The 24,298-nt window shown below is 39.2% G+C and overlaps 1 protein-coding gene across 2 annotated transcripts in view; it reads right to left on the reverse strand.

Annotated features, from left to right (window-relative positions):
• Positions 1-21,915, reverse strand: part of BANK1 (B cell scaffold protein with ankyrin repeats 1) — a 148,502-nt gene extending 126,587 nt beyond the window's left edge. For both annotated transcript variants that reach the window (XM_049815311.1, XM_049815312.1), the window contains exons 1-2: positions 21,887-21,915; positions 8,398-8,796 (exon numbers count right to left, since the gene is read on the reverse strand). In XM_049815311.1, the coding sequence (XP_049671268.1) occupies positions 8,398-8,796; positions 21,887-21,899 (412 nt within the window). In that variant the 5' untranslated portion in view covers positions 21,900-21,915. The remainder of the gene's footprint in view (positions 1-8,397; positions 8,797-21,886) is intronic.
• Between the last annotated feature and the right edge of the window lie 2,383 nt (positions 21,916-24,298).

Consider the following 24,298-nt stretch of genomic DNA (forward strand, 5'->3'; position numbering starts at 1 on the left):
GAAAGAGAATGGAATTATGTGCAGAAAAGTGAGAAATGGAAGATGGATGAAGGCATTGGGGTTTGGAAGACAAGACAACTGTGCAGGGCTGTGTTTGATAATACAATAAATCTGGCTACAGAGTTCCCAGTATTGGGTCAAAAAAGCAATGGCCACATTATGTAAAGTACTGGTCAAATCTTAAAAACCTCTCTATCAGATCCAATTTGTTAAAATTATTTTGATGGCTTAATAACTACCAGGAGACTTTCTGCCATATTATGCAGTATCTGTCTATGCAGTATCTGTCTATGCCACTCTTTCTTTATGCTGGATCAAGTTATCGCCTGTTCTTCCACATCTGAGGTAACATTGATGTAAAAGATACAACGCCTGCTAGAGCTCCATATCGTGAGATTCAGCTGACTCACAAACATGAGCTTGTATAGCATCTGTGGGACACTGATCAGAATTCCACGTATGTTGCTAGGTGCTCCAGAAGTGAATAACCAATATTGCTACAAGGGACAAGACTGAAAAGCAAGAGTCACTGGGTAAAGACACCAGGCCTAGGATGAGAAGACGAGCCTAAGAAAGTGATTGCTTTACAATGACTTTATTAAGGTTGCAAAAAACCAAACACTCAAAAGCAATCTTTCTCCTTTGTAGTATATTGTTGACTGTTTCTTTTAAATTGACTTGTACTGTGGACAGTGCACAAGTTAGACCTAATCTGGCATTGACTTGTAGTTTTGTACTTAAAGAAGGTGTCGTTTATGATATTTTTATTCAGTTATTCTTGTAATAACAAGAGTCCAGTGAATGAGGAGAGAATTCCAGTGAGAGAAAGGATAGTGATATTAGCTTATTGCTGCTCTAGAGAATTTAGGTAACTTCAGGTTCCCATCCTGAAGTTTCGAGGCAAAAAGCTGAGGCTTTTAAAACATGCTTTTCAGAAGTGCTCATTAGTTTTGTATTGCACTTTCTGTGAAAGACCTTACAGCTGACCTGCAGACATCTGAGCAGTCACAAACGCATCTGAAATTAAAGGGAGTTTGAATACAGACATAAAAAATGGTAAGTGTTATGAAAAGTAATGCCTTAAAGTGGTATCAGAAGTGGAAGAAATGCTTCGCCCTGATCTTGCTAAATACTAGTATGTAAAATGATGATAAAATAAAATAATGTTTGGACAGCACTCAATACAGAAAGGAGTTCTACAGGAAAGCACATTAGGAAATTAATAATTCTGTTTTCTCATCAGGATTTGAATGGCATTCAATACATAAATAATGCAACTGCAAACTCAAACAGAAACCAAAGTATAAAATAACTGTTAATTAACTGAGCAGTATTTATGCTGTGCACTAATGAGGGCAGGTTCTTTGGGGAGGGGCAGGAAAAATGAACTTAGGTAATTAAAGGCAATTATACCTATGAACAAGGCTCCTAACTAAAGTTTAATAGGCTACTTTGTACCTTTAACTTTTTGACTTTTGAACACCTAACTTTTTAACTGTAATAACATTTTCTGCACCAAGTTCTGTCCTCATAGCCATTCAAGTAAGTGCAGAGAGACCCTACCAAGAGCAAAATCTGATTCTATATGAAAATCCGTTCTTTTGCTATCCTAGTATTCATTTTTTTTTTCCACTATGAACTTAAATAGGTGCTACACTTCATTTTTTCAGGGATAGGCGTTACAATTTTTTTAAACTGGAGAACAACATGACCCTTATTTTTTCCTATTTCCAAGAAGCTGACACTAACTTAACAGAAATACATCACAGTGAAATTACAAATAGCAATTTTGTTGTAACAACACTTGTGTGCCAAAAAATATACAAAAAATGCATTTCCAGAGGACTTCTCTAGATGCCTTCCAATAATAAATTTTCAGTAATTGTGATTGGTAACCGCAGTGCAAAACCTGATGAGAGTCAATAATACATTGTATCAAGGACATGTAAGAGTACATATTCACACAGCCATTTTACAGTTCTAGCTGCAAAACACCTGCTGGAAGTCTTAAACTTAAATTATTTGTAAACTTTAGAAATAGCCTCACATCAACAGCTAAACACTCACTGATGACTGTTGTGCCATAAACAAGACATAATTTTGGATGGTGTCCACTTGCAACACTGAAAGAGCAGACTAATGATGATAAATCCATTAATTAATTTTAAAAATAAAAACTTTATAACCTAAATAAACAACAGTAAAATCACAGTACATTAATTTAAATTAGTACATGTTGTTGCAGTAATGCTCATGTTTTAGTCATTTGAATTTTATTATAAACACATTTTTTTATGAGCTTGTCCTAAATGCTGTTAAAAAACATTCACTTTAAGATGTCAGTGCATTCACTTTTCCAGGTGTAAGCAGTTTTCATCCAATTAGTGTCAAAATAAGAGGAAAAAACATCACATACATGATGCATACTTCAGAATCCAATGGTACAGGTCACCATGACTGGCTAGACAGATCAAAACATGAGCTGCTAAGAAACCTGATTATATTACGAATAAAGTCTTCTCTGGATTTTGCAAAGATAAGAGAAGAAAGAACAAAGAACTCAAACAGTTTAAGCAGCAGGGGATGGCAGTCTTAACATCATATCTATGGTTGCCACCTCCAGGCTCCACTTCAGTTTCTCTTCTGGTTTGAAATAGCCAGGATCACATGCCAGATGAAATAAGTTCATGACACTAACCACAGTTTTTTATTGACAGTCAGCCCCGTTACAAATCCCCATCATTGCACTGGCATCCCAGCAATCATTCTGTGTGGAGATGAAGAAACAACATCTCAGAAAGATTTATTCATCTGGTAATCTTAGCAGCAGTCCCTGCAGAGCAGTTCAAAGATGTATTGGCAGGGCAAAATGGAAATGATGACTATACCATAGCACACTTCAGCTAACAAAATGCCCCTTCTGCTCTTCTGCTTATGATAAATTCATACAGATTATTTTTGTTTAAAAAAAAAAAAGAAGTTTAATTGGCATTTGAGGTGCTCCTCAATAAGCAGATGACCTCACTGCCTTAAAGCACCAACAGTGGTTATGAGCTGTCTGAATGTAAATATATTGGGGAAGGAGGAACGGGAGGCACAACTGTGTGGTCTCATCTACTGCAACTTTCCCTGGCAGTGAACAAAGCCAGAACCACGTACCAACTTCCTTCTATCTACTCAATCTTGTGTGTTCATGTGAGAAATCTTTAAAACCAAGACTTTAGTTCACACACACACAAAAACACACCATGTTCAGTACTCACAAGCAAACAAACCAAAAATTCTAGTGATTTTACTTCCTTTCCAACTTTGGTTCTTGCTAGCATTTTAGCTTCATTTCTTCGTAGACTCCAAGTCAGCGTCAAAATCTATATGAAACACTTGCCCATTGAGGACAATGTTAAAGTTCCCACTTAAATTAAGGGGTTTAGCTCATCAGCACAAATCTTGCTGACAGCCTAAGAAAATACATTACCATTGGTTACTCATATTTGAGTACCAACTTGAAGAGGGTTTTAGAGGAGAACAAGCAAAGCAGTGGATTCAAAACATGAAGTATTACTTCAGTGTTCAACACCATACCCAAATTCCTGGAACAATTCCAAGAAAATCTATGCTACTGTACCAGAAATGAAACAGGAGACAGATACCATAAAAGCTGATGGTAAAAAATATAGTGATTTATTTCTCTTTTCTGTGCCCTGCAGAATGGAAATTAGCCCCATATTTGAAGCAGTCTGAAGATTTGCATCTGTTAAGCCCTATTTTAAGCTTCTAGCCTGTTTGTCCAACATTTACTTATTAGAGACAAATACCCAATGCTAGTATCTCATTACTCCTGATCTATACCTTACTAGTAGCAGCAAAAGTTGTTTTCTTAACATTACTCTTTTTGGTGATTAAAATCGTGTGCAAGTACACGGAATACTTTTTAGGCAACAATTAGAAATTAATGGCATATTCCTGTCTCACGTAAAAGTTACATACTCATTCTGAAAATACTTCCTGTGCTGTCAAAGACTGTGAATACAGTTTTCTAGTTGGGTTATGTTACTTTATGCACCTCTTCTCACTTTTCGCTACAATAGCAGATAATGAATGGATACATGTAGGTTTGTTGAGTAGTTCTCAACTATCACACTTTATAGAAGTAGATTCTCTTAATATTTTGGCAAAAAAAAAGAGGATACCACTGCTTAGAGAAAAGGCTGGAAGTGGAAGTGACAAGAGTTGTTTTGTTGAGCTGTAAACAAGGAAACCTAATAGAACAGCAAGCAGACTAATGGATACTTACAACTCCTGAGCTGTACTGAGAAGTCCCACCAAAAAGTCTCATAAAAGTGTCAGGACACTTTAGAAACAGTGTCACAGAAAATTATTTGTATTAGATAAGACCTGTTCTCTTTTTGCATCATCAATACTGAGGCACAAATAACTACAGGAGGAATTCAGGACATTTAAAGATCTAAGTAACTACCTCCAGCTGCAAATATCTCCCTCTATCTACAAATCCCCTACTTAAACATACGGCTAGCCTGGATTTGAAGTGGAAGTGTTTCAGGACTAGACAAAAAGCCCAGCTATGTCTAGGCCAAAAACCCCTAGGGTAGTGAATTAACACACTGAAAGTAGGTCAATTTAATATAAAAAAGGGGTACATAGTTCAGCAGACCAAGAAGTTGTAAAAAGAAAAAGGGAAAGGAAAAGAGAGATGCAGACAAAATGTGTCTCCTGATTCTACTTCCAGCAATATTAGGGAAAGCTGTTAAAGAAAAGTCAGAATTCTAGAGTCGCACTGGGCCATCTTAGATGTTAACATAGAATAATAAAATTTCTGAGTGTTCTACTCTTTCCCAGAGATTTATCCTTTTTTATGACCACAGGCCCTTACACAAAATTCAAAACCAACTCTAAATCTGTATGTGGCAATTTCATACATTGAAGTATTTTGTGAACAAGTCCTGCTAAAGGAATCTTATGACAACAATAAACGTATTTGCGTTCCTCTTCATGCATAAGGTGAATATAATAAAATCTGTCACCATCCAGGAAACTTATGTTAGAAAGGCCAGTTTCCATGTCTCAGTTCTCCCTTTACTGCTCCAAGAACATGTTCAAACAGGAATGACAAACCCTTCCGATTTTGTGTTTGAAACACATTACAGGACAAACAAGCTCTCTGCTGGGTACAAACCCCCCTGCATCTTCCATTTTATTTAGTTTTACTGAGCATTTTAATTAGGATTGGTTTTTGCCTAGAATTTTTGGCTTATATACTATTTTAGAGGTAGAAGGAAGTTTTAAGAGGTAAAGAGCCCTACCTGCTCCAACAAGATGAAACTGGCATCACCTGGTAGGCAAAAGGTTTTGGCAAATTAATGAAATAATGGTGGGGAGACACATATAAAATTAGATTTGTTTTGCAGTCTTTCCATCTCAGACTGTAGAGACAGTGCAAAGAGAATAGCATCTAGGGGAGAAGAGACAGCTGAGAACTTACCTTGCCTAAGAACTTTGCAGAGTATGGAGAAAGCTGTAGTGGAAGGGTGGTGATTACTAACACATAAGCTACACTGTTATTAATACTCTTCAGGACTGTGAGGTAACAACCTGATTTAGCACCCATCTTCAGATGTTCTAACTAGCCACAAGCTGCTCCTGAGTCCAGGCATCAGTTAGACCTAGGATTGAGATGGCCCGCTGTCCTAAGGGACCAACAGAATTTAGTTGCGGTGGTGCACGACAGCCTGATGCCATGTAATCATTGTAATTAAGCACATCACTAAATTTTTAGACTTCAGTAAAGTGACAGCTCTTGTTAATACTGAGGAGACAAGAAGGTACAAATGCATGGAGGAACAAGTTAACAGCAGTGAACAGTTTAGGGAAAAAAAGGAATGCAAAAGCATGAAGAACATACACAAAAGTGTTTTCATCGCTATCTCCAAAAGCAGAAATGTAAGGGACAAAGGATAAGCACTAAAAACAATTAAAAGCAACAGAAGATGATGATCCATATGAAGAAAGCTGGGAAATCTTGTGAGTGCATAGTCCTGAAGAAAGGCATAAAATTTGGTCCAAAGGAAAAAATAATCCAAGTATACTTAATAACCCCTTAGCAAGCCATTTCAAAAACAAGGGAAAAATCTTTTTCCCAGATGCGTAATCTGTCAAAACCCCTGCCACAGATATCACAAAAGCTAAGAGCTTAATAGGATTCTATAAAAGAATATCATAAATACAGACACTGCAAACAGTCACCATTATCTTTAAGCAAAGGTAAATAATGGTAAGACGTGCACATTTTCATTCCTCAGAGCTTAAATCAACAGCCAGGTAACAGCAAATCTTGCACTTGGAATACTTTCACTCTGCAACAAATTGCAGTGCAGAGGTCTTCTAGGAAGCACTGATCTGAACTGGCCTGCCTGATGGCCAGGGCACACCAGTACAGAAAAAACAGGGCGAGAGCAGTTCTCAGCCATGTGTATGGAGGAGGGTTTGCACACCAAAGTACCAGGCAGCAACACTACTCCCAGTCCTAGATCTAGTTCAGTCAATTGAACTTGTCTGATCCCAGCCATAGTCTATGCATGCCTGGTAAAGATGTACACACTGAGACTGAGGCCTTCAACAGCTATTCATTAATTCAGCTTTGTACTCATCTCTGAAGTTGCTGATACTGACCACGGCCAAAGAAAAGATCATTTGAGCACCTATTAGTCACTTGACATTACAATGTAAGTAAAATCCCAAGGGCAGATGCAATAAATATTTTTGTGAATGCACAGACATAAGAAAAGAACCATCATCTATCTTCTCAGAAACTTTATCTTTGCAGAAAAGTTTGCAATTTCCTGCACAAGTCAACTATCTCTGGGCCCAGTTCCTTCCTATATACACACACATTGTATAGACCCACTGCTTTCATTCCACTAAAAAGCTGCCAAGGAACTTCAATATAAAGCTACATATCAGACACAGTCAGAAACTGCAAACATTACCTCCTGAAAACAGACCAGATAACTGTAATTAGCTCCAAAACTTAAAGTCTGAGAGATGCTCAAAAGAGATATACTGAGGAAAAGGTTAATTAATACTGAACAGCAAGAAATGTTAGAACAGGAGATGGCTGGGAAGGAGGAGTCTAAAACTTCATTTTGAAAGCACTGATCCGTATCGCCAGACTGTATGTAGACACATTCTGGACAGGTTTGAAAGCCTTACAGTATGCTTAAGCTTATCTGCTCAAGCACAAGGCAGCAGGGACATCCAGCTAGGCCATTCTGACTCAGCTGGGGTCTCTCTACCCCTGAGTTCAAAAGAATACTCTTGGTTGTTCATCTGCATCCCAAACCAGGTTGACTTCCGAGTAAAACTCCTGAACTGCAGGATGTCTTTCTCAAGCACAAGCTCCCATGCCAGTAAAATGGCACCTCACAGGTAACAAAAACAGAAACATCATGTTCTGCTTAGTAGACAAAATCATGACAAAATAGCAAGAACTGAGAGGAGGTAAGAGACCTAGAGACTACAAAGAAGCAGTAGTAAATATGCTTTCAAAGGAAAACACACAGCCATCTACCTGAAACCTGTGCACAACCTACATTGCTTTTCCAAAGTGGTCCATGCATCTGTCTTTCTAAAGCTATTTCTTGGTTTAATTTGTGCAGTTCGGCAAAGTAAAACTTTGGGTTAAACTAAAGCATGTGCACAGACTTTGCCATTTCAGTACCTCTCACTCTCAGGAGAGGGGTTTTTCTTACATTCCAGAAGTGCTAATTTTTACATTAATGCTTCTTTGTAGTTTCCATGGATGTGCAAACACATACAAACTGGATAGTTTTAGTTCTTCCAATACAGACTTATTACTTGGGTTGGTAAAAGGGGAAGGGAACTTCTGCTCTTACAGCTTTTGTGTGTCACAAAGGAAATGATGCCATCCACAAAACTGGGTCCTACTCAGTAATTATTTTTCACTCAGATTTATCTAAAGAGATGTATACATTGTCGCATTAAGGCATTTTGAAAGAGATTAAACATAAACCCATAGTTTTGTACAGCTTCTGAGATTTGAAACTCAGGAAACAGAGAAACAAGTGTATGTCAGCTCTTCAATCTTACCATGAAGTAGTGATGGTAGGTTCACAGGTGCCAGTGGCAGCTTTTAGACGTCCCAAAGCTGCTTCCCTGAGAAAATGAAGCCAGACTAAGAGTACAACAGTTACATCACACTTCAATGACAAATGCATCATCAAACTAAAACTGTTGGACCAAGCTGAAGAGAGATAATTTCTTCAGAAAATCTGAATTATCACTTTTTTCTCTTCCAAATGGTATTAATACAGCTAAGAAAACTATTCTAATAATCATACAAAGTTTTCATTTTTAGATTACCTGGTTGAATAATTCCAGTAATAACAGAGAGATATTCCTCAGGTTCCTGATCAGCAGAAATCTCTTCGCTGCCTCTATCTAAGGTCAGTATCTCATAAAGAATATCCGAATTCTCCACCCCACAAAGTAGGATCACCACATCATCCGGAGGTTTTAGAACTTGCTCCAGAAAATAACTTCTCTTTTGATTCAGGCAGTTAAGAAGTCCACATGATAGTATCAGCAGTTTACATTTATAACAGGGTAAAGAGAGTAGCTCCTGGTGCTTGAAAGATGAAGTCTCCAGATTGTAGAGTAAGATTCCTCCTTCGTTCACTATGTGTCCAAAAAGACATTTTAAATACAGAGCCCACTCTTCTGCTTCTTGTTCATATATCACAAGAATATCCTTGGTATTTTCTAGAGAGAAGAAAACATTAAAAAAATAATTTCAAATGCATTTTGAATCCATTATAAATATCAGAAGACACATTGTTAGTTTCCCCCCACTTAAGAATTTGAGGTGCTGAAGAAACAGGACAGGTCATCACCTTGACATGACAACCACCTGCTTATTTCTAGACCAAGGCAGAAAGATCATCCACAGAAATGCTGGTAAAATATTTCATGTTTAGAATAGCTTCAACTAGTATTTCAGAATAAATACTGAAATTGCAGTGTAGAAAGCAGAACGCATTCACACATTCTGCTCACTCCTAGATTCTTGACAAACAGGTGATACTACTAAAAATGCAACAGTTAGCTTTTAATGGCAGAAGTAAAGAATATATATTTGAACACTAGACGTGATCTGACTTCATTAGAAAAAGGATTGGTATGTTCAGGATATTTTGGCAGCATGGTATTAGGATAGTCGTTGGTGATCTTTCTTTACTGTCCTTATTCTAACAAAATTACTTATGAATGTGACAAAAATAAATCTAGAACTACATTTTGTTAGCTCTGCTTTCCCTTTAAGATTTTTTAAGATGTAAAACATGATGCTAGTAAGAAGACTAACACTCTTCCACAGTGTTACTAGGGTGACAATATGAAACAGAGGCAACAGGCACAAACTGAAACACAGGAAGCTCCCTCCGAGCATCAGGAAACGTTTTTTTTACTGTGAGCACTGGCACAAGTTGCCAGGGCAGTTGTGGAATCTCCCTCCTTGGAGCTACTCAAAAGGTGCCTGTACATGGTCCTGGCTCTAGGTGGCCCAGCTTGAGCAGGGAGGTCATACAAGATGGCCTTCAGATGTCCGTTCCCACCTCAAACATTTTGTGATTCTGTGAAACCATAAAACCCCATGATTTGCTGACCAATACAAGACCCATTAAAATGTCAGGGTAGCTTAATACCCCTCAGTAGTTCACAATCACAGCCTTGTGGATCAACAATAAGAGACTCAGGAATAGATACACCTGCTGCACTTTACCTCCACTGAACTTCACTGTGTCTCCCAGGTTCCTGATGGGTCAGGCAACCTGACTGACACTTGTGTGCAGCACACCAGAGCTTCTTCACAGGTGAGTGTCTAAGTTGCTGCTTTGTGAATATCAAGAGATATGGAAATGAGCGTACACAGAGTTAAAATGTTTCTTGGGCAAACAATAGATCTGGATAGTGGGCTGCACTGTTAGAAGGATAGTACAGATGTAGCCAAGGAGAATAAAAAACTTGTCAAGGATCCCACGTAAGCCCTTGTACAAAAGAAGAAACTGAACCTAGTTCTCCAGTCCAGGACTACTGCTTTAATTATTGAATTTCCTTTCTTTTTAGAAGAAATTATTTCTAAATTCTGTTCATTCATTCTTTATTCAGGAGGTATTTCAAACAAAGTTTACCCATGTGAAAACTGACTGAAACGTGTAGAATAGGAACACTATAGCTTAGTCTCTTGAGTTCATTGTATGTCTATAAACTGCTTGGAGGACAGCTGCCATCTTTTAAACACTTGTGAATACTCATCCTTTCAAAAAGTTTTCTGTCATAGGAAATCATATAGGGCCGTGCTCAATATGGTAGTGGGTGATGATATTTCAAGATGACTGACCCTGACCATACAGCAGGGTAACATTTGCCTAAATGTATTTGGAAAGGCGACTCCTACATTTTCTATAGTAAAAGCCTTCTGAAAAATGCCTGTTTCTGCTGAAATGCTGAAGTTTAATTGTAAAGATAAACAGTAATTTATTTCTCATTTAACTCAGAGCAAAGTTATGTGTTTTATGACACTAGGATAAGAAACCTACTTGTTGCAATGCTGCGATGTTATTTGTTTTCAGAATCTCATTTGTTTTTTCCATTACTCTCGCACACAAAAAAGTAGAAACTGAAAGCTATGAAGCTTGCTGCACAGTTTCAAAAGAAAAAATTTGTATTAACAGAGCTGTAAGGCCAGAAGGTCTTTCAGTCTGACCACACCGTTTCATATCACAGGAAATGGAATCACCAAGCACCTTCTATTTTCAGTCCCCATTTTCTAAAAGCACTGTAGTGGTCCTTTAAACGTACAGATTTAAAGAGGATGCTTAATCCATGAAGAAGATTTCAGAATTCATTCTTTGTTTGAATTTCCTTAGTTTCAACTTCCAGCCACAGAATATAAAATTTTATAAAAGAAGTATCTGCTCTCAGAAATCTGTACCCTAAGGTCTTCAGACTCTCATGAAGTGACTCTTAGCCTTGCCTTCACTACACTTTGTAAACAGGGATTATTACTCTTCCCACTACAAGAAAGGCTTTGCAGAACTATTCTTTCTTACTTTTCTTTATTCCTTACTATTCCTTACTATTCTTTCTGCACTTTTGTGAACTCTCCTGCCTTTTCAAAATACTTTGAGGAACCCAAAACTGTATACAGGGTAGGAGTTCCTTGATACAGTGTATAGGAAGAATAAAATAATCTCACTTGAGATTACCTTGGATATGCAGAGAAGATTCACATTCAATCTTTAAATTAAAAGTTCTCATTTTAAGTTCATGCTCAACTGTGTTTACTTCTATTATAATGGACTTGGGTAAGGACATAGCTAAGTGGAATTGCAGGGAGGGATAAAAAAGCATGTTTCAATTGAATAGTAAAAACATTTTTTTTATAGATTCACAGAATCTTGGTGTCATGATTGTGCAGAAGAGGGGTCTGCTGGTGTCCTCCACAGCACCCACTTGGCCAAGAGCCTAAAGTTTCCTCTCCATTTAGAAGGAGAGCACTGGTGAGGAATGGTACACAACTGCGCCTCATCCCTGTGCAGACTGGAAGCCCCCAAAAGGCATTCCTATATCGCAGAGCAGGAAAGAACTGCTGGACTCAACCATTCAGGCACAGTTGAAGAGCTCCCTGCATGCTGAGCATGGAGGAGTAAGTCCTTCAGTAGAAATATTCTTAAAAAGCTGACATTATTATATAATCTTAATAAAAATATACATAAGGTATAAAGTTCATCCCTGTGCAAATGGACAGTACAAGGCTTGAGTACTCAAATTCTAAAGATAAAAGTGATGAAGTTGCATTAAAATCATAAAAGAAGATGAAGTAATTCTATTTCCATACAGTATATCCACACTTAAGTCTGCAGCTTTGATCTTAGCTAAGTGTGAATGAGAACAGGGGTTTAAGATTTTTATTGAAGGCTTGACAGCATTTCTTTTTAACTATATTGATTTTTATATATGGGAAAGAAAGCTTTATTTGTATAAGAAAAGGGAGTGAAATATATCTAACACCACACTTGATGGAAGAAAGGCTCTGCAACATACATGTCACAAAACTTTAATTTAATATGGCTGCCATATTTAATTTGTCTTTTCTATGTATATACAGAGGGAAGAGTCATGCTGTTGAAAGGCTCATACAAGCAAGGTATTTCATGCTGCAGATTGGTGCAGCATTTATTGGTTTTAAGAAAGGAGCTAGTGCTATCAAGTTACTTGTGGGAAACCAAATGTGGGTTTGTTTTGAATTATATGCTTGTATTTTTTTTTCTGGCATAGATCTGCCTTCTAGATTGAGAGTTAACTTTGGAACTTACACTGGAATGCAAGACCTACATCTTACTTCCCCAAAATTGTATTAAAAGGTGAAATATCACTATTTTGAAATGCTTGCCTGACTTTAAATGTAGAGTCAAAGTTCACCCTAGGAATAGTTATGAAGTTCCCTATCTAAAATCTACTCCATATGCCTTTAGCTTTTTCCTGTTACACAAAGTTTTTGCCTTCAGAAATTTTACTAAGGTATAGATGCTTGAATGCAGCTTACTCGAAAATTAAAGCCCACCCAAAACTCTGCCTTCAAAACAGTATCATTTTAACCTGAAACTACAAAAGCTGAAGTCTACCTTTAATACAACTCTACCTAATATTGAGTACACAGTAATAATGCTTAATTTTTCAACCAGAGTTTTTTCCCTTTCATTATTTTCATCTCTTACTGAATATTTATTTGAAGTTACTGCACTTGGAATATAATGTAAGTTGAGATGAATTTTGTTCCCTTGAAAATTAATGTAATAGAAACTATCGTATCCTGACAAAATTAAGCCATTCTTCAACTACTGCTACTTGGAAACTGACTCAAAGGTAGAAATACAATGTATTATTAGTTTAGCAATGAGAAACAGTAAGAGAATTTATGCAGTCATCCATAACCTGAAAGGGTTCTTCTGAGAAGCAAAACTATTCTCTAGTTACTGGTATGTGGTTGCCCAAAATGGCGTATCTCATGAAACACACCATCTGAAGCCTTCTTTGAAAAGACCTGCTGAATCTTATGAGAACCAAACTGAGACAAGAGCATCTTTGCAGACTACTGTGACCAAGCAGGAATCAAGAACTTGTATACATAAGGCAAAAGAACATCTTTTCTATGACAATTAAAAGATATAGTATGGAGAGAAAAAAAAAAGCAAGTATATTAGTGAAAGGAAACCTCAAGAACTCTATAAACACATCACGAAGGCAAAGGAAACAAATCAAAGATTGGGGGCTGGTAGCTACTCTTAAACAGGTACCTCACTTCATGAATCTTGCAATCTTGTAAAAGATAGTTTCTGTGTGTTTATAAGTGAGCAAGAAAAACTTGGTAACACTCATCTTTGATAATGACACTGCTAGATTCAGAAAAGCAAGTCCTCTGCACAGATGCCAACTTATTCCCCTCTTTTTAAAGGCTTAATGCTTGTAGATGATGTGCTTTACTTCCAGATATCTGCATTTTACTACAGTTGTTTCCAGCAAACCAGCATTAATATACTTTGTTTTACTTAAATAAGGCTGATTTCAATTAGGCTAGGATTTAAAAATTGGCTCTACAGTCCCACTGCCTTAGGATGCTTTGGTAAAAAACAGTGACACTTGAACACCAATGTTTACCCAAGTTTTAACCAAAAGATATATCATATGTCTTGGGGTCATCCACAGTCTTCTCCAGTTAGGGTACTGGAGCACAACAATACCATTCCCCGTCGTTCTCCCAGTTGCCCAGGAATTCCTATAACCACACAACAAGCTTGCCACAGTCAACCCTAATAAGTAATTCAAGTCTGTTTACAATCCTTGCCTCAATCACATTAGCTTTTGATATCTGTGTGAAAAAAACCCTTCCTTTCAAATTGTTCTCAAACACTATGTTGAGAAAGGAGAGGATCAATTGCTAGAGAAAAAAGAAAATTAATCCCTTTTATTTCTTCCTGTCACAGATGTCCTCACTTGGGGAAGGGAAGGTTGTTTTATTTTTTTTTAAATGGCAGTCTTAAAAGGAAACACATTTGAGAAAGAAGCATATGAACTGTCAGTATGTAATGAGCTACTGTCCATCAGCAAAAATTTGTTAAAATAACACAGGTGAATATCTCAAAGGATAAGTGGAAAAGCACAGAATGGAAGTTCTTGCTCACTTTCTTGTAATATACAAATGAAAAATTGGGGCAACATAAGCAATACAGAATGACATCCATTGCATCTTTAATTCTTTTGTGAATAGCAGCCTACACTCTCCAGGATAACCATGAGTATCTTCCCATGCTAAAAACTTAACACAAAACGAAGTAGTACATTTTTTTCAGGCAAGAGCCAGGTAGGGAAATTCAAGACTTTAGAAGTCGACCACACTCATTTGATTAGACTTTTATGTATCTTAAGAATCTAGTTTCACTGTCCAAATCAAATGTCACCAAAGGTGAATGCATAACATTCTCCCATGAGTTCTCATCCCACAGAAACATGCTGCCTTCATCTAGAGAGTCTTAAGTCCATGGTTTCTAAAACTGCTGGGGTTTGAAAAATGTTTTCTCTCTGAGGTATCTCCTCTGCTCTCCCTTTCCCCCATATTCCTTTCACCCTGTAGGATAAAACTATGGACATAGTCAAGGGTCATGACAGTGACAAAAAATGGAGCATGAGAAACATAAGCAAGTGTAAGAGACCCAGGCTCCCCTCTTTGCTCGGAGATTTGCAAAACCTTTCTTCTAATCTCAATAAGATTCATTTCCATTTCAGCTGTATGTAGGATGCGAACAGCAAGCATACATACCAGTTCCAATGAGACTCCAGAAACCAAACACCTTTAGTCTCTTGGCCCCTTTGCAATCTTTTCACGAAGATTCGGCCATTCATCTTTTCATATTGCTTGCCCTGATCACTTACAATGATATAATAAGGAACTATGGAAAAAGTTTCACTAGCACTTCAAACAACCCTTGCAATTTAATATTTGGAAACAGTATGAGAACATTTAATTCAGCACTACTCAGTGGCCTTAGCATAACGAACTGCCCCTCACCCATCCAGAAGGCATTGATTTTCCCAGTCAGCGCACCTGACATGCATCCAGTAAATGTATCTCAAAATGCATCTCTAGCTCTTGGTTGCTGGAATTCTGCAAGGCAAATCCCCTGAAGCAAGCCAAAATGGATTCATCGTGGGAAGGACAGCAGAAAGCACTTTACAACTACTTGCAGATAATGGAAAATGTTTTCAAGTAAGTCATGTTGCTTCTTAGAGATGTTTCACTAATGGAAATGAAAATTATAAAAGCCTGCTTGTAAACTTTAGAGTGAGATCACGAAGTAGCTAAATTGCTGCAGTGCTGTGGCACACCTGTTTCAATTAAAGCAATTATCCTAAAGCATGGGACATTCCTGCCATCACTGTATCAACCAGCAGAGCGGCTGCACTTCTATTCTCAAATGCCTATTTAACTAGCACATAATAAGAACATTGTCATTGTTTATGTACCTTCTGTCACTAATTGCTAAGCTGTGTGTGAAAACAAATACTTGCTCTATCTGTATAAAATCAAGCCTCACACCATCATTCTTCTCACTAAGCTCAGTGAGGTCTAGAGTGGGCAAAATGAGGTTCTACAGAGAGGAACAATTTTCCTACAAATGGGATGAGTTTAGGTTTGATCTTGTGGGCTTTCTCTGTAAAGAAATTTCACTGACCTTCCCTACAGTGACAATGGGAACACAGAGCCAAATAACTTCCTGGGGTACCTTTCCACAGCATGGACCTGACCCAGGTAGATTAGAAAGATATCTGACAAAGCTAACAGTATGCCCAAAAGGCTGTTTCTCCTGAAGAGTGATATGGCCTTATTCCCTGGTTTGGCCTCTCTCACATATCTGTCCTGTGAATACATATGCAAGGGTAACGATTATCACAGTATCTTTGCTTATGGAGGCCTTATCCATCCACAGCTGAATACCTACTGATAGACAGGGACTCTTATTTCTACTGAACAAGACTAAACATGAACAGGGGATATAGAGGTCAGAACTCGGTTCTCTATTTCAAGGTACACCTCGTATACTTCTATAAACATGAAACATTTAAATAAATTTCAATTTCAAAATGTCACTGTTAGGGTAGACCAAATAATCCTTTTATTTATTTTAATTTTTTTTTTTTAGTGCCAGTGTTTCTCTTACCAGGATCTCTCTAGATGTGCCCATCCTGACTTACCCCAGGGATTTTGGGTTTTATGACCACATTTAAACTCTGCTCGTTTAAATTCAACTTTGCTTTTTCTTCTGCCTTCTGTTGCTTTTTTCTCTGCCACCTTTGATTCCATTGTTAATTCAGTTTCTTGCAAATTCTTATCTCTAATTACTTCAAAATAAGAAACAGAATGGAAAACATGTTCTGCTTTTGAAAAATCTTGCCATCTTTTTTTAAGTACACTGATACTATCTTCATGATCAAAAAGGAAGGAAGAAGGAAGTTTGCTTTCCTTTTCTAATTGCAGTATAATTTACAACGTACTTCAGTGTCTGAATGCTCTGAATCAGTGCTAGGATGGTACACTAGTATAACACTGTACTCTGATGAAAGTAGTAACTGAGTATCACTGAACGCTGATGTTCCAAGTATGCTATACTTCGGCAGTAACTATTTCATATAGATATGTTGCAATTTCTCATTTATCATAAAAGTGATTTCAAGATACTACTAAACCGAATTGTACTTACTGTTGTAAATTTGTTTTTCATAGTATGTAATATTTGGCAATAATGAAGAGTCAGTAGCTGGCAATTGGTCATATAATAAAAATGACTGCGCATCACCCGTAAGCTTACAAGCAGCAATGAACCATAGCCACAAACTGTAGCTATTTATAAACACCTGTATGAAGTTTCAAGTCATTTACAGCTGTTAAGCATGTGATCTGAAAGCAAAAGGGTGCTTTCCAAATTCAGCTATATCTCTCCTTGAAGTATCTCAATGTCGAAGTCTTCTTTTATTTAATTGTACACAAAGACTCAGAAAGTAATGATGGGATTGCTTAAGACCACTTTGCTTTAACTGTCAGGCCTATGATAGCATAAATTATATGCTGTGTCTTAATACAAAGCCTTGCTTTCTTACTATGCAGGGAGCCAATAAACACTAAATAATCCTCAATATTATCACATGAAATAGATCCCAGTTTAAAATTTAGATCTTGGTATTTGTGACTCCCTTCTTATCTTCACAGCAGTTTCAAAATGCCTAGATATTAAAAATGCCATTCTGAACTTATTACTTTTGTTTACATTTAATAAAACCTAGCTGTTTAATCACAGATCATGTTGTAGTCTGATTTTAGTTTATACAAAAGGTCAAGGCAACTTTATTTTTTTTGATGATAGCCAGAAAAGACTATGCCTCCCAGGAGGATATCATATCACAAGCTATTGTTTCTGTTTGCATTGTGGCCCTTAAGCTTATTAGAGGAGTTATATAGTGGAGTTAAAACATTCTTTATTACCTACAAGCAAATAATGGAGTATATGAGCTAAGAAAATGCTCAAAGAGCTGAGATATGCAGACAGGAAAACAGTGACACTGTGGTTCTTGAGTCCCTGAACACAAATGTTCTTTTCAGAAAGTGGGATCGCTGCTCTTTCTTTCACCTTTATTGTGGCATCAGTGATACAATTTTTCAAATGTAATTATATCATGGGTTAGGCCCAGCTGGCAACTTGAGCACCACACAGCCGCTCACTCACTCCTCCCTGCCCCTGGTGGGATGGGGAGGAGAATCAGAAGAAAAAGGTAAAAACTTGTGGGTTGAGATAAGGACAGTTTAACAGAACAACACAAGGTAAGAAGAAATAATAACAATAATACTAATAAAAGAATATATGAAGCCAGTGATGCACAATGAAATTGTTCACCACCTGGAAACCGATGCGCAGCTCATTCCCAAGCCATGATCCCTCCTCCCCCCAGTCCAGCTCCCCTAGAATATATACTGAGCATGATGTCATATGGTATCAAATACCCCCTTGGCTAGTTGGTCCTGGCTGTGTCCCCTCACAACTTCTTGTGAAAATTAACTCTGTCCCAGCTGAACTCACGACAGGGTGGTCAATTGCTTGTATGCAAGCTTCAATAATCACTGCTTGCGACAGAAGGGAGACCAGAGAGGATGAGCATAAGCAAAACATCTTGTTAGGATCAGCTTTTGAATCTGAATCAGCAACCCAACACTTCTGAAGACAAATGACAGCTTTGTGTTAATTATAAGGTACTGGAGTTTCAAAGCTTAATGGATCCCATTTTTCTTTTTTCCTCATGCAATAATTTTTTAAAAATATAAAAGTCTAGTTTCTAGCCAACAAACTCTCCTGAAAATGTTGCATCTGGAGTACACATCATAACTTCTTTATCCATGGTGAAGATTTCCATTTCTACATTTTAAGACGACAGATTTCAGCTTTAAAATATCCAAATATTATATTTTTGTTTCTTACTGCAGAAATATAAAAATCTTTCATCAATAATAAAAAATAGGAACTTCCTTTCAGAATAGTAAGACAGTAAACAGATGACAGCAGCTTTTGCAGTACTGGCTTCTTTGATACTCAAATTACTAACACTTTATTAGGAGTAATATTAATTATTCACATTATGATGTTATTGCTGAATCTGCTTCAAAAATCCCCCACTAGGGCCCTTAGATTTTGCATCAAATCATGGTCTGAGACCTATTTTGTCCCTAAAAGTGAAGGAGCTTAAAATTTTTTAAGGCTACTAAAAATTCAAGCGATCCCTAATTCTTGACAAAAACACGAATCAAGTATTATTTGTGTCTATTCACTGGCTAGATTCCCTCACATAAGGTCTGTCATGTAAACAGTCCCAGAAACAGTTGGAGGCACAGAAATGTACATCATGTAAATGAAGAACACAAAATGGAAGATCTCAGTGATGATATTTATGTTCATGAGTGTGGAGAGGAGTGATAATTCAAATATGGCATAGCCATTAACAAGTTATCCTGGCAGTGCCTCCTGTCTCAAGTGAAGACAGATGTCATCGAGGATCATGCATTACTGAATGTTTTATCTCTGCTAGGTACAGCATGTTTAATGGAATTTGCATAAAGAAGTCTAGGCTAGGGTTTCTTACAAATTACTGACAAGTAACAACAAATCTGTCTCTCCCATCGAGCATCCCAAAGAGTTTCAGATTTGAGCTAGACTAGGCCTTGGGCAATCCACCCAGAGCAACTTCAATACCTCACAGCTAGTGTTCCATCAGGAGAAAACAAACCTTTTCTCATTGTGGAAAGAAAGTTTTGGTGCTGTCGTAAAACCGTAAGAGAGGGTTCTACGCATAGAGGTCCCAGGTGGATGAGGCTTGCACAGAGCAATAAATGAAAAAATGACAAATGATGACAGAGTAGAAGGCCAGCATATTCACTGCTGGCTGAACCTACAGTTACTTGTTTCCCTGCCAATGTGTGGAACTGACTGCAAACAGCTGGGAAACCAGTCATCCCTCTTTGGTGCTCTTACGTATTTGCTCAGCAATTACTCCAGCAATTTCACATGCATACTGCGGATTTGACTGCCTTTATTCATCAAAAGCTAGACTTTAAACTTGATGTCCCAGGTCATGTACAATTGTATACTGTCATTTATATGAAATGATCACTACGCAAATGTCTGTGATTATCAGAATACAACTGACCTTTTCACATCTAGAAATACCTGTTTGCCTAGTAACTGGGGTAGTACATGCGTACTTAGAAATGCTATTAAACATGCGGTTTTGCTCATGCATGCTACTTTTTTTCTTTAAAGAAGCTTGCAATACTGCAAGTTGAGTCTAAATAGAAAATCCTATCTATCAAAGGCTAGATACTAGTAAAATAACTATATCCATTTAACAGCCAGCCTTGGGTAGAAAGCAAAGCAGTCCTGAGTTTTGATATTTTATCTACAACTAACTGATTATACAACAGCTGAGAAAGTCAATCTGCCTTTCTTCTCTAGTGTTTTTATCTGTATAATGAGAGTAGTAGGTAGACATGGCTTGCAATGCTAATATAATTAGAATGCTGCATTTGATAATATCTAATATGGTTACTTTGATGTTATAAAATGATACAAAATATTAGGTACTCTGAAAAAACCCGTCTTGACATCCAAAGTAGTAATTTAAAATGATGAACCAGAACAGTAAACCAAAGCATTGAGTCACCTTCGCAGAGTCAGGCCTTCAGAGCTCTCTTTCTCAATTCCTCATTCATAAAACGAGGATAACATATTGTCCCAGCTAATAGAACAGTCATAAAGATAAAGCTGAGCTCCCTGCTGCAAGCAAGTCAAACCTCTGGCATCTGGCTGCACATCTTTCATTTCCCCTTTACTGAGCGTCCAGCTTTGCAGTCACTGGTTTGATTTAAGTGTTGCTGAGCCTTGCAAGTGCACGTGAAGAACACAGGAGCAGTAAATACACAGTATTTCTGTGAATAAGGAAACATGACTGGGAAGAATGAACACAGGGACAGAGGAGTCAGTGGTTCCTGGTTCGCATTGAGAACTGCCTCTGATTTACATGTGACCTTCATAAGTAAATTTATATTTTCATCAATTTTTTCCACCAGTAAATGGGATGATAATACATTCCAATACTACCAAGGGAGTAACAAAATCTACACTAACAGTTTTGAGGCACCAATGAAAACATTAATAAAGAAATTAATATTTCTGTGCAAAGTCTAGCAAGGTTTTCCTGTACAGTATAAAATAAGGCTAGATCCCAAACTGAACGCTGAGAGACTGAAAAAGGATGATCAATTTTTAATTAATAACACAGCATGTGATTAGCCAATTAAGAGTCTCCCAGAGTGGATATACACGTAGGACAGAATTAGCATTGCTCATACAACTTTTATTCTTTCACTTCCTAAGTTTTTGGTGCCAGACTTCGCACTCTTTGGAAAAGTTACATTGTGTACTGCAACACCACAATAAGCGCATTGATTACCACTTGCAATTGAGGACTACTTTCAAGGAAAAGTTATCTAAAACTGTCTTGAGGTACTAAGAACAGCCACCTCAGTAAAAACTCTAGCATAATTTGTCATAAAAACATGCAACCAGGTGACATGAGTAGAAATATCAAAAGGAAAAACATTTTTTTGGGACTAGCCAACTAATGGGGCACGCACCTGATAAGCACCCAGCTTTACCAGGAAAAAGCAGAGAACACCTCACATAGGTTTCTCCACTCCGCAAAACAACACTTGGACAACAACCCGGGGAAGCAAAGGCACTTCCCCGGGAGCAGCGCATCCCATTTCTCCACAGGAATCTCACCTCACGCCACTGCCTCCACCCTTCACCGACAGCCCCCCGAGACCTCGCGGGCAGCCCTGGAGAAAACCGCCGCATACCGTTCCAGCGGCAAAAGCCCTCCTTCACGCCGAGAACCACAAAAACCCTCCTACCCCGCGAGGCCTACCCGTGCAGGGCTTGGGCTTATGCTCGGCTGACAGCGCTGCCCCTCCGTTTGCTTGCCCGCCCACCCCCCCGGCCCGGCCCGTCCCGTCCCGGCCGCGACATGGCGGCCGGGCAGGGGCAGCCTCCCGCCCTCGCGCCGACGGCTGATTTCAACGGCCGGGCGCGCGCCCACCCTCACACCCCCGCCCACCCTCGCGGGCACGGCCCCCGCCGCCGCCCGCCCGCGCTCCCCCACCCGCTCCCCGCTCGCCTCGCCGCCCCTCACGGACCTGCCGGGCGCATGGCGGCGCCGCCGCCGCCGCCGGTCGCTCCCTCACTCGCTTTCCCCCAGGGCAGAAGGCGCTGTCCCGGCCGCTGAGGTCGCCGCCGCCGGGCCGGAAGCGTGGGGCCGCCCCCGGCTCCTCCCGGCCGTGGGGCTCCGCCGCCAGCTCCGGTCCCCCTCATCTCCCCTTTGGCGGGAAGCGTCGCCGCCCGGCTCTGAGGCGAGAGTGTGAGGGAAGCCCCCGCTGAAGCGCACACACACGCACCCCACCCCACCCGCGCCCCGTTAGACGCGGTAAGAGCCCTCGACCGTCGAAGTTGGTTGGCTGCGGAGAGAAAATGAGGCGGCAGTCGAGCCTTTCCAGCTCGGCAGAGTTTGTGGGTTTAGTGCGAGGCTGCAGCGGGGAGCCCAGGTCATCTGGTGGAAAGCCCACTGGGGATGACGGGTGCCTGGGAGATAATTCCCTGGAGATCTCTGTCACAGTATCACAGTTTCAGTGCCCTGCTGGCAAGGTGTTCTGGTGCGGTGTTATTAAACACCTTTGCGATACCATGCCGTATATTTATTTTTTGACATGGCACAGAAGAAAACCAGATCCTAAAAAAGTGAGACAAAGTGGCCGGCGAGAGAGACTGCAAACACTTCAGCTCGCTGCTATGCTGGCCGTCAAATTTAGTCCAGAGCCATTGGTCAAGGTAGCATCTTTCAAGTTCAAAATAAGGGCCAGACCCACCAGGAGGAGCCACAGTTGCCCCTTAAAGTAGGATTACAGGAAAACTGAAAGTACCTTCTGGAAGAAACGAGTATTAAGTTGGTTTCCAAAGGAAGCAAAGCTTGTCTGACTGCACTTCACGCATGGGTGTGTGCTTCTTGCCCATCTGAACTTATGTGTTCCCCTTCCCTACCAGAACTTTAATGCCTTGTGGCTGATTGTAGTGAAATTTGTCAAAGGTTTTAAAGATCTCAAAGGTGAAGTTGCTAAGTATCAGTTTCAGGAATGTGGGTGTCCAAAATAGAGGAGACAAATACTCAGCTCTGCCTGAACTGAAGGAAAGGCTGCAGAGTGAATTCAAGCAGTATTAGAGAACGGAAAATCCACATAGAGGCAGTCTTTATAGATGTCTCAGTGTGACAAAACCTTCACAGTTTGCAATCAACCACAAACCACAAATCTGCAGGAGGCTGGACTTCAGTCAAAGAGCTACTTCTGTAAAACGCTTGCATGCTGCAGAGAGAGTGTCCAACTGAAATATGTGAAAAACTGAACCATCATGAGCTGTTCCTCTTTCTGTCATTACACAGTAAGATACTTGTTTTTTATTTGGCATGTTTTGGGGTTGTTTTTTTTTTTTTTCAGTATGCTTTTGCTAATGAGTGGGTGGTTTGGGTGAATTTCTGGCTTGGCCTGGCCTACCACACAGAGGAAACCTCTAGCTACACACAGACAGGGAAAATCCAGACTAGATCCAATGATGTCAGCCTACATGTGCATCAGGAAGAATCTGGAATAACTCCCATTGTTCCCTTCTGCTCATTTTTCCCTTCAGGTTTCATTCATTGAAGTGACAGGTATCTAGGCAATACCTCATGCCAGTACGGTATTTTTGGGCACAGGGGACGCAACACTAGAGTGTGAGTAGTCTTGAGCCGTGAGCAGGATGAACAGGAAGGAGATATCTTATAATGGAGGAAGCAATATGTCAAAGAAAAAACATTTGGAAATACTGTATCTTACTATTTTGCCAAAGCAATAATGATTGCTGCTTCTTAAAAGACAGGTCAGATAATATGATTGGATGTGGTTGGGATGATTTAGCAGTCTGAACTGTGACGATCTTCACTGTAGAAATAAGAATTCAGAAAAATAAAAAAAGATAATTAAGTATAAGTGTATTTAAATATAAAAATAACTAAAATGGAACTTGCAACTCTGTCATTCCAGTAAAAACAAAATGAGGGGGTTTTCCTGCATGTTAGGATGAGGGACAAAATGGAATTGTGACAGGCCAATTATTTACATTTTGAGAGGAAAGTAAGCCAGCACTAAGAAATGAGTCCTAAAAGGAAGAATAAGATTTGCTCTACTCAGATTTTAAACCAAACAACAGGCAGGCTTCTACTAGTCATAGAAAGATAAGCCTTCAGCACAGTCCAAAAGCAAGAAGCTCTGCTCCCGATGGAGGCCTTGCTGGAGCGTTGGTCAATACACATGGCACACACGAAGGCTTGCAATGGTATGGACAAAATATGTGTGCTCATCCAGTGGGGAAGAAGGAAGCATGGTGCTAGGTGTAGGGTGATCCAGATGAGGCTGGAAGGAGGCCATCTACAACAGGTTGCTGAGAAGGTGAAGATAGAGATAAAACATGATGCAGGAGTTACGTTGTTAGATCACAGTTTAAGGGAGGATAAAACTTGG

Source organism: Accipiter gentilis, chromosome 12 (assembly GCF_929443795.1).
Source record: "Accipiter gentilis chromosome 12, bAccGen1.1, whole genome shotgun sequence".
NCBI classification, from domain to species: Eukaryota; Metazoa; Chordata; class Aves; order Accipitriformes; family Accipitridae; genus Astur; species Astur gentilis.